This window comes from Nanorana parkeri, unplaced genomic scaffold, assembly GCF_000935625.1.
Source record: "Nanorana parkeri isolate BGI_ZX_2015 unplaced genomic scaffold, ASM93562v1 scaffold1183, whole genome shotgun sequence".
NCBI lineage: Eukaryota > Metazoa > Chordata > Amphibia > Anura > Dicroglossidae > Nanorana > Nanorana parkeri.
The window spans coordinates 404468-415506 of record NW_017307451.1 but is presented as its reverse complement, the minus strand read 5'-3'; the positions used below and the strand labels follow the sequence as shown (position 1 = coordinate 415506).

The window sequence follows — 11039 nt, the reverse complement described above, 5'->3', positions numbered from 1 at the left end:
CTTTGTAATGTTTTCTTCAGAAAACATACTCACCTGCCCAGCAAATCCAGTGCTGTCCTGCTGCGCTGGTGCCTGGGTCCCACATTGCGGTCGTCTTCTTTTCATGATCAGGAGCCCTCTGGATCTTCAGTGTTCTTGCAGCCGGCTCTTGATAACATGTTGCCAGGTCCCCCCTACAGCTGCTCTGTGTCTCTACTTCTGCTGCTTCTACAGCCTCGTGGATATGTGATGAGTACATCCCAGGAGACCACAGGAGCAGCACATATTATTCTTAGACAAGAATGGCGCTGGGGGTGGGGCCAGGGTAAAATAATTATTAAAAAAAAGTTAACAAACAAAATCATCACAATTAAAAAGTACTTTTAGCCTCTAGGGTTCTCCTTTTAAAAAAAGTTGGGGCTTTAGATATACTTTAAAACGCCTTCAGATCAAAACTGAAATTGTCCTAGTTGATAGAATCTGTTTCCTAAAGAGGATCATAGGTTTAATAAAACCAGTGATGGTCCAAGTTGTCAAGGTTGAGAAATACTGGAATACAATTGTGTAACACTAATTTTACAATGAAGATTACTAATCCCGGTGATGTGATTGAAGTGTATTGTGCAGTGAATACACTCACCTTAATTCTATGTGGTTTTTCCTACCTGCAGTGTTAGTTCCTGTATGACTTTTCTTTTTCTATTTTTATTTGGGAAAATATGTAGCCCCACCTGAAATGAGTATTATGCATTTCACAATCATTTAGGTTTTGTTTTTTCCTTTCCCATAATTGATGCACTTTACTTTGCATCTGTTGCCCTTTGTGCAAATTAAAGAAGAACTCCGTCCAGAAATGTTATTAACCCTTGCAGTGGGGCTACCCCTGCGCTGCAAGGGTTAACTGCTCGTTTCTGCCTAGGGTAAAAAAATAAAAATGTTATACTTACCTGATCCTCAGAGCCGGCAGCGCTCCCTCCTGCCTGTCTTCTCCTCTGCTGCAGCAGCTGTTCCCTCTGCGTCCTCACCTCCTATACACTGCATTGGACAAATGTCTTACAGGGCTTTAGACCGCTGCAGTGGAGGGGGAGAGATGCTCTAGAGACCAGTCTTAAAGGAGAACTATGAGGTGAGTGCTTTTCACTCACCTCATAGTTCTAGCCGACCTGTGACAATGAGACTGTCACAGTCGGCTCAGTAGATCGGGAAGTGAGCGAACCCATACCGGCGTTCGCTCACCTCTCGATCCTGTCACGGCTCTCTGCCGTGACAGGGGAGGGGCTGGATTCCCCCCTCCCCGCTCCGATCCTCCAGCGCTGACTGGCGGAACGGACGGGGGAGGGGGTGGGTACAGCTGGCTCTGCCTCTAGTTAGACAGAGCCAGCTGTCAGTCACGCAGCTGGGTGGATCCAGACAGAATTGTCGGGATCTGCTTCAGCTGCGGCATCTCAGTATACCGCGAGCAGCAGATGGGGAAAAGCCTTAACCCCATAGTTCTCCTTTTTAAGCTGGCCATTCACCTGCAGGTTTTCTCTGGTCAGATGGAAAAAGTGCCACAGATTCCTCCATCTACACTAAACTGTGTGGATGGAGGAATCTCCCCCTGGGCCAAGCTTCAGTATCTTGCTAGTCGGTCCCTCTGGCTTTCAGAATACCTGAGCAATCTGATTGGATGCAGGCATTGTTCAGGTATTTTGAGAGCCAGCGGGGCCGACTAGCAAGATACTGAAGCTTGTCCCAGTGGGAGATTCCTCCATCCACACAGTTTAGTGTAGATGGAGGAATCTGTTGCACTTTTTCCATCTGACTATAGAAAATCTGCAGATAATCTATAAGTGTATGGCCAGTTTAAGAGCAAGTCGGCTCCGAGGATCAGGTGAGTATAACTTTTTTTTTTCTGAGCAAAAATTAGCAGTTAACCCCTGTGCGGGGGTCGCCCCACTGCAAGGGTTAAAGTAGTATTAAGGTCTGGGCGTATTTTACCTTAATGTATTCTCTGCATTAGGGTAAAAACGGCCTAGCACCTTTTTTCTCCCCCAGTCCCCCCCACACCCGCCGCCGGTCCCGAAGCGATCCTCCATTTCCTGAAATTCCGGGTTGCGGGGGGAGGATACTGATGGCAGGGGAGCCATAGGGTCCTTCTGCCATCATTGAAAGAGAGAAGGGGTGTGGCTTTCACCCAGGATTCACACACTTTGCCAATTGAATACAATTAGAAAAATGTGTGAATCTTGGGTGAAACAATTTATGAATGGACCCCTTACTGTAAAACGTGACAATAAACAAGAGAATGAGGACAACATTTGTTTGTAAATGAGTTGCCTTATATTTGCACACACTTAGATTTGTCACTTGTATAATCTTGGAATAACCTCTGATTAAAAATGTACCCACAGGGAAAAATAAAACCTGACAGGTGATTTGATTTTTGTTTTACCCGCTCAAACCAGAAATTAAAGTATATGTATTGCCAAATCATTTTTTAAGGTTTGGATAGGGATGGAGTTTGGGTCTGAGGCGAATCCAGCCTGCAGACCCACAAACTAATGTGTGATTTCACCACCATGGCAACCAACTACTACTAATGCACTTCCTTGCCTTTGGGCTTTGGTCAGGAGGCTTAAAAGGGCCGATAAGGGGGTGTTTGGATAAGTCAGCACCCCTTAACTTTAATAGGTTGGGTTCCCAGCAGCCCTATTACAATGTGTTTAGCTGTGATAGAGAAAGCATAGTAAGTGCTTCTGATAAAGTGCATAGAGATTAGTGTAGAGCTTGTAGTCATTGGTCTCATAAAGTGGACGTAAACCCCTACTGAATTTTTTTTTTTATGTTGACAACAGTGTCATATTCCTGGGCAACCTGCATCAGCACAGAAGCTTATTTTATCTGTTCAATATTTTTTATTGTGTTTTTCATTTTGGGGGTATACAGAACACAATGTAGAAATATGAGTTTCATGTGCATACATAGTATATTCATACAAGCACTGCAACCAGCACATCATGTGCTATTATATTATGAAGTTGGTTGGAAATAGCTCTGTCAGAGCCAAGGAACCAAACAGCTGAAGTGAAAGTGAGATAAGGAGAGAAAAGAACATAGGTTAGGGCAGTCCGGTGATCGATCGAAAGTAACGGAGCCAGGACAGGACGGCAAGAAGCGGCTGCTCTCATAGTCAGGTACGTGATCCGTGACCGCGTGCCTGACTGAATTTCCACTCGCCCTCTCTTTATTTCCACTCGCCAAATGCGAGCTGGCGAGTGGAAATTTTGAGCCCTGGGTTAGGGGGTATGAGGAGTAGGGGTAGGGGAAGATGAGCTCTTTATAGCTTTGCCAATGGGTTAAAGTTGGCAGAAAAGTTTAAAGATTGATTAGGTCACAAATTGGCAGCAGAAAGTGGATGGCCCATGGGGTCCAAATCTTGAATTTGGTCATCGTGTCTGTGGACTTTGCCATCATATTTTATTTGAGAAGGTCCAGAGAAGTCTAGCTTTGAGTTCAACCAGTGTGAGCTTATTAGATAGCAATGCTTTTGCTATGGTTTGTTTTGTGGCTGTTAAGACTTGTGTCATGAGAGCAAATTGGTATTTCATGAAACCTTACAGGTGACGGCAGCGAAAGGGTTAAAGTGTATCTTAACCTTTGCAGCCAAATTGGGATAACGCTTATTTTTTATTTGTTACCATTCGCAAAATATCGAGGAAAAAATTACTTTTTGATATGCTGTCTAAATAGGAACAATAAATAAATAAAGAATAATTTAAAATAAATATATATATATAATATTACATGGTTTGTTTTTTTTAGTTATAAATATTCCCTTTCACTGCCATGGATGTATCTCATACGTCGGCGGCAGCAGGTACCTTAAAAAAGAGCCGCCGGGACTCTGTTTACATGTATAAAGCTGACTGTCGGCTTTACACTGGAAGCAATTCTGGCGGCTTAGCTGCAGCCAGATCACTTCCACAGGCCAGTGAAGTGCAGCCCCCCGCCTTGCTCCGCTGCCACTCCTGCGGGCCTGGGACTGGCATGTCGGGTCTCAACGGAAAGCGGGCAAGGAGACCAACAAACATCCATTTTCCGATCTCCTCCCCGCACTACGGGGGAGATCGGCAGATCACTTTTGGCCTCTTAGCTGCCTCTCTAGAGCCAGCTGTGCCTGCCCCCTCCCCTGTCTGTCCCTCCAATGAGCGCTGGAGGAACAGAGAGGGGAGGGGGGAATCCCAGCGGGAAGCGGTGACTGACATTTTACTCTCCCAATACGCCTTTAAAAAATTTTTTTTTTTTTTTTCCAGGTTTGGCTAGACTAGGGAATGTTTTAGGAATGTTCACACATGATATGTATATTATAAATACCAATTACAAGTACAAGAATGATTTAGAATTTTCATGTAATTCTCACTAAGGGGTAGAAATAGTTTCCTACCTCTCTCCCACTTCTCTCCGAGCAACCATCTGCTTTCCCTGTATCGGCTCATACTTTGTGTGGAAGTTGAGGTTCAGAAATTGAGGGTCCAGTTTGCTCCCCCAGCTTTTTAAACTTTACCTTGAAAACATTTGGCTACATTTTATGATGTTTTACCCTAAATACAAATTGATTGTTGAATCTTTATGGCATTCTGTTACATATAATAATAATAATGGTGGAGAGATCCTGCTGTGTTGTAATTGTTACCTTGTAACATTGCTTGGGATGTATGATATAGTAGTGCTGAAAATAAGTTGTTGACTAGTGCTGCCAATGTTCAGGAACATTACTGGCTGCATGTTGCTCACCCCCTCCTTTTATTTTCACCTTAACACTGCACTGAAAGTCATTAGAAGAAACGTTCTACTGTTTACACGACTTGCTTTATAGCAGAAGTTAATAATAAGCGCTTCTGGAAAAAATCCTTCATTTGAAGTTTTTTTTTCTTTTTTTTATTGTTAGGATTCGCTTTGTTTTCTAACATAGCTGGGAAGAATCGTGGTATGGAGAATGGTATTAAGGAAAGCCAAGTGAGTCTGAGCAAAAATGGAGCACACACTGTCCTTCCCACTGCTGCGGTGTCAGAGGTAAGCGATACATGTGACAATACAAGCATTCATGGCCTGTAAGCTTTCTGTAAACGAGTGCACATATAGATCACAGTGTTTATTTGCTCGCGTATGGCCTGGATGTTCAGGGACTTGATACCAAAATTATTTTACTGATTGGTTAGCTGCAAAAGGGGCCACAGAAAGTGTTTAAGGGGCCCATTTATAATGGCAAGCTCTGCTGGACACTGCAGTGTTTACTCCATGTTGTGCCTGCATTTTATGACTCGGGACACATTCACTACAGCAGCGTTTGTAATACTGCTGCTGGTGTGTGCACTGTGAAGAAGCGCTGAAATGCGTGGTAATGATGCATCACACTGTTTACCCTTTTGAACTTTAATGGCATGTCATTTATCTGTATCAGGGGTTGGCAAACTCTGGCCCTCCAGCTGTGTAGAAACTACAAATCCCATGATGCATCTGTCTACAGGAGTCATGCCTGTGGCTGGGAGAATCTTGCAATGCTGCATGGGATTTCTAATTCCACAACAGCTGGAGGGCCAGAGTTTGGACACCCCTGATCTGTATGTACTGTGCATCACATGCCGCTCTGGTAAAAATATGCAGCATGCCCTACTTTTTTCAGTGCAGGCCACTGGAGCACAGAGGTATAACATGAACTAATGGGACATAAGGTACGTTGCCTTGTCTATGCAATGGCAAGGCTTGGCAGCACAGACCGATGTATATGGTGTGAATGGGCCCTCATTTCTAAAATGCATGCCTACTAAGGAGCCTGCAGTGGCCTACATAATGTTAAAGAGAATACTCTGTGATAACAAACCAGTCACCGGACTTTGCCAGGTCATATGACTTGGCTTTCCTACTCTCAGTACTTTGTTTTCCTATCATGGAGGTGCATAGGGTGTTATTGATTTAGAGCCTCAAGTCATGTTTGTACTTTATAAGTGTGTGTTTTTGTTTATTGCAGAGCATCTCTGTTGGCCTACAGAGGCAGAACCACTAGTACTTCCATAAGTGCCATCTGTTGATTCTAACTTTTGCCTACTTGTACCGTATACAGTATATGAGAGAATATATCAAAACTGGTGCAGACAATATCTGGAGCAGTTGTCCGTGGCAACCAATCAGCTACTCTCTTCAATTTGTTCAGTTAAGCTTTGATAATAAAAGAGAGAAGCTGATGGTTGCCACGGGCAATTGCTCCAGATTCTGTGTGCTCCAGTTTTCAGAAATTGCCCCCTATGTATATAGGAATTGGTAACAAGCAATGTTGTGGGTACTTTTTGTTGTTGTTGTTTCATTAACAGGACTGGAAGATGCTTTCTAATCATTACAGTGAGTGCTGCCTTTCTGCTTTCTATCAAATCTTACCCATTCCAATTTTCTAATAGTAGTTTTAGGCTTCTTTTCATTCTGGCGGTCTGATCAGATCCACCTATCCTTTTTTCATGTGGAACTGATCAGAAAACAATGCAACCCTATGGGCAGCCAAGTGCAAATAGGCATGTGTCCGTTTACATCGGATTACCTCTGAGTCCATTTATTTCTGGGGGAAAAAAAGGTTTGCATCCTCCTTCATTTTTTGGGATCTAAACATGACGGATCGGAGGTAATTGGATATAAATAGACGCATGTCTCCTTACATCTGACTGCCCATAGACATAACATGGGTCTGTTTAGCTAAATTAAATTATGTGTTAAAGCGGACCTTTACACCCAAAAATCAAATTCTACCAATGCATCCCTCTATGTATGATGATTAATAATAACATAGACATGTCAGGTGTAAAATGCTGTGATGTTGAAATACACTTGCAGAGCATTCACTTCCTGCAAAATGACTTCAGTTTGGCAAAGCAATGCACACTTGGATTGCCTTGTCATCAGCAGAGCATTGCTGGGAAATCTCATCTGTAATGTCATGAGATCTCAGGGAAAGGCATTTTCCTCCTCTGAGATGATGTGCATGGTCACATGTCCTTGTCACATGTGCCAGAAATGCAAGAAGTAAAGGGATAGCTAGTAATCTGCTCTTAGTAAACATGGCCACTGTGAGAAGACTGGGGAAGAAAAGAGAAATAAGGTATGTAAAGAATACAAAGCCGTCAATTATCTAGAAGTATGCGGTTGTAGATTTTCATTACTAAACATTTCTAAAGGCGTGTTTATTGTTATTTTAAAGATAGGGTTTGAAGGTCCGCTTTAAGTGTAACGGGGCCACTCTGCTATGTATGTCAAAGTGACAATACATGCATGCACAAGCACAAATGCTGTACAAAACAGTCTTGGACAGGTATTGGAGTAAATGTCTTGGGGCAAGGGTGTGGAGAGATCCCAATATGAGATATGTTTTATCACTATTCTTTTTAATGCAACAGGGAAAAGTGAAAAACTTGTACAGTATTAAAATGTCTTTTTTCTTGTGGTGAGAGGTTTTAACACAGATTGGTGCTTTAGAATTGAGTAAATTATTTTCCTCTTTCATGGTGTCCTGCTCTAAAAATTAAGCCGATTATCATATGTCAAAGCTGATATTCCAGTACTTCTCCAGTGAGCTGTCTGCCAGTGCAGCTTATACCTAGCATTGCCATGGGGAGGAGTTGGAATAGTTCCCATGTATTTGCCAGCTATTTTTGTGGATCACAGAGCCTCATCTGTGGACAGGGTTCAATATTAAATACCTGTGGGCTTATATCACTCTGCTTGGAACGACTGCAATAAAGCTGTGCCATGGCAGTAAAAGTTTTTATGATTAAACTTTAGGTAAAATGCTAAATACAGAGCTGACATACACGTGTGTTTACTGTTTTACTTGCCAAAGGATATTTAATTCTGTATGGCCAATTGTGTTACCAACGATGTATACAACTCCTGATTTAAGCATATAATTTTCCGATTCATCAATGCACCTTCTTCTATTACCTCTCTGCCTCCATCTAACTCTTTGGTCAGTAAATGGGCATTCTCATCTCTGTCCGATGAGCTGACCTAGGGTTTCAGATTTAAAGAGCATCAGTTAGGAATGGGCATTTCTAAGAATTTGAATCTTTGTACTTAAATTGTTATATTAGTGCAGCCTTAGCTCTTAGAGATAGGGGTATGCATTTAACTTAGTTGTAATAGCTCCATGTCAAATCATAATGCTAGGCTGTAAGGTGCCCATGGAAGCATGACCTGTTGCCTGAGCCTGGGGATGATAACTGATACACTGTCTAGGGTTTTGGAATAGGGTAAAACAGTTGGTCGTCTTATTCTTTTATGTGTTATTGACAGTGCTGGTAATACCCGAAGGGTGTGGCTGCACTATTACAACAATGGCCACCAGTTTGGTTTAAATATGTACTTGTTTCTAAAACAAGAACTGCCTCTTTTTTCATATCCTGGTTGAAAAATGTTAAAGAAAAAATCCAGGAAGCAGTGTTTATAACTATTATGTACCTCTAACACAATTCCACAGGCGATTTAGAAAAATAGCAAAACCTGTTTAAAAAAAAGAAAAACATGGCTTTAACTGACCTTGAGAGTCAGAGTTCAAGCATGCACCATGGCTGTGTAGCTTCCTCTCCTGCTCTGTACCTCACTGCAGGTAGTTCTGAGTTCTAAAAAATAGATGCACAATGGCATATTTTTGCTTTCATAGAGACGTGAATCTTTACTTTTTATATCTGCTGTTCATGTGAACTGAAAATAAAATGCCTGATATGTCATACGTATGGTCTAGCGCCAATCATTGGGTGTTACTGTCCTTTAAATTGTACCACGTGAATCATGGAAGAGATGTTGACATACAGAAAGAAATTGGGTAAAAAGGGAGAAACTGAAAATGTTGACATGGCATAGAATGGTACCATTCAAGCTCTCCTTGGCCAAAGAAATCCAAATCTGCCAGATTGTGGCGACTGTGTTCTTTGATGACCAAGGCATTATTCTCATGGACTTTGGTTACAGGTTAACCAGTCAACATTAGGAAGAACAGACTACAGAAACACCTCCTTGCCATAGGCATACCCACGCATCTCTTATGCCACCAGTCAGGTGGTTGGTGATTACTCATCCATCCTACAGCCCAGATTTGACACCTTCTACCTGTTTGGGCCAATGGAGGATTACATCTCGGGGGTGTGGAAATTTTAGAAAAAACTACTTGTCCAAGGACTAAAGCGGGGGCCGAATCTACTTGTCCCTCATGACAATCTACTTGTCCTGATACAAAAAAATAATTTTAACCAAAACCGTATTTAGCAGTGCTAAGAAGCGCTTCTCATTAGTCAGCATCGTCAGGTGACCGCATTGACCAACGAGTGCTTGCAATTTGCGAGCGAAATTCAAATATACGGAACAGGTAAAGATAGTACACCCGTACTGGTGGACGGGAAGGACCGTTCGCCGAAAGGTAAGTATAGCGGGAGGGAGATTTGTGCGGGTAATTCCATTTTCCCAAATTACTTGGGAAAGTGAATTTACCCTTTTAGAGTTGGTGCAGACTTGGGCAATCCCGGGACGCGCGATCATGTGCGGTTGCGTCCGCATGTATGGGGTTACATCTGCATGCATGGCAATCGCTGAAAAAAGGTACATGTACCTTTTTTTCGCGACACGCACGGTGCAGTGTTTTCAACCGCGATTGCGTGGGACTGCCGGGCGGTATTGCGGCGGAGAACCGTGCGATCTGCCTGGAGTGACCGCCCAGCCATCCGCTCAGATTCGTGCACGATGACCGGGCAGTCACGGATCGCACAACACCGCCGATGGCGCTGGCAGTGCCATTATTTTCTAATGGCACCCCAGTTGTGCCAGGCAGATTGCCTGGTTTCCCGCTGCAATACCACCCTGCCTGTGCGGTTGCACATGATCGCGGTTGAAAACACTGCACATTTATTTGCATGCAGATGATGGGGGCAACGGGGCTGGTTTCCATTTTTCAAATTTTGTATTTTACTTTGTAAAAATTTAAAATTTTCATTTATTTTATTATTTTTACTTTATCGCCTTTTTATTTTTTACATTTTTATTTAGTTATTATTTTTTCCTTTTTTTCACTTAAACTTTATTGCTATCACACAGGCGCTAACAAGCCCTGTGTGATAGCATTCGGAGGTGACCTGTACTCTTTATTGACCCTGTCACCTCCAACACAGGAGTTTTAGCACAGCACTATGCTAGAACTCCTGTGACAGAAACGAGCAGCGGCCGGAGACAGAGGCTGAGGGAGGTGACAGAGCCTGTCACAGGTCCACCGTCCGGCTCTGTCACCGCTTCCACGCCCCTTGCTCTCATCGCTCCACGCTAACTGAGTAACTGAGTAGAAGAATTTATAGTTCAACTGTATGTGTTTTCACTGTTTCTATCTCTGCATAAATGAACATTCTATAACTCAAAAAGCTTTACTTTTTGATACCCTCTCAGATATGATCTGTACTAGGGATGTCCCGATGCCACTTTTTCAAGACCAAGTACTGTCCCTCATGTACTTGCCGATACCAATTACCGATACTTTTTCTTAAAGGGACATGTGACACTTTTTTTTCTAAAACAATACAGACTAATGATTTTAGGGCAGTTTCTCACCAGGGCTGCGTGCATTGCAGGTGACAGGTTCTCTTTAAGGTGACATTAGGGGTCTTTTAGACCTCTAGTGTCACCTTTCCACTTCACTGGATTCACTGAATGTAAATACAGCAGGCAGTGGCTGGGAGCAATAGCCAGCCTACTATTGGATATTTTAAATTGCAATAGCAGGCTGGCTATTGCACCCGCCCACTGCCTGCTGTCAATCAGCAAAGGAGTGAACTGAAGACAAAGTTCTCCATCAGGTCCTCTCTGCTGATTGACAGCAGGCAATGGGCGGGTACAATAGCCAGCCTACTATTGGATATTTTAAATTGCAATAGCAGGCTGGCTATTGCCCCCGCCCACTGCCTGCTGTCAATCAGCAAAGGAGTGAACTGAAGACAAAGTTCTCCATCAGGTCCTCTCTGCTGATTGACAGCAGGCAATGGGCGGGTACAATAGCCAGC

The 11039-nt window shown here is 43.1% G+C and overlaps 1 protein-coding gene across 1 annotated transcript in view; it reads left to right on the top strand.

The window, feature by feature from the left end:
- The window catches only part of SLC25A42 (solute carrier family 25 member 42), a 31998-nt gene that overhangs the window by 2391 nt on the left and 18568 nt on the right, over nt 1–11039 (top strand). Inside the window, exon 2 of the mRNA XM_018568412.1 lies at nt 4910–5034. Within this exon, the coding sequence (XP_018423914.1) occupies nt 4951–5034 (84 nt within the window). The 5' untranslated portion in view covers nt 4910–4950. The remainder of the gene's footprint in view (nt 1–4909; nt 5035–11039) is intronic.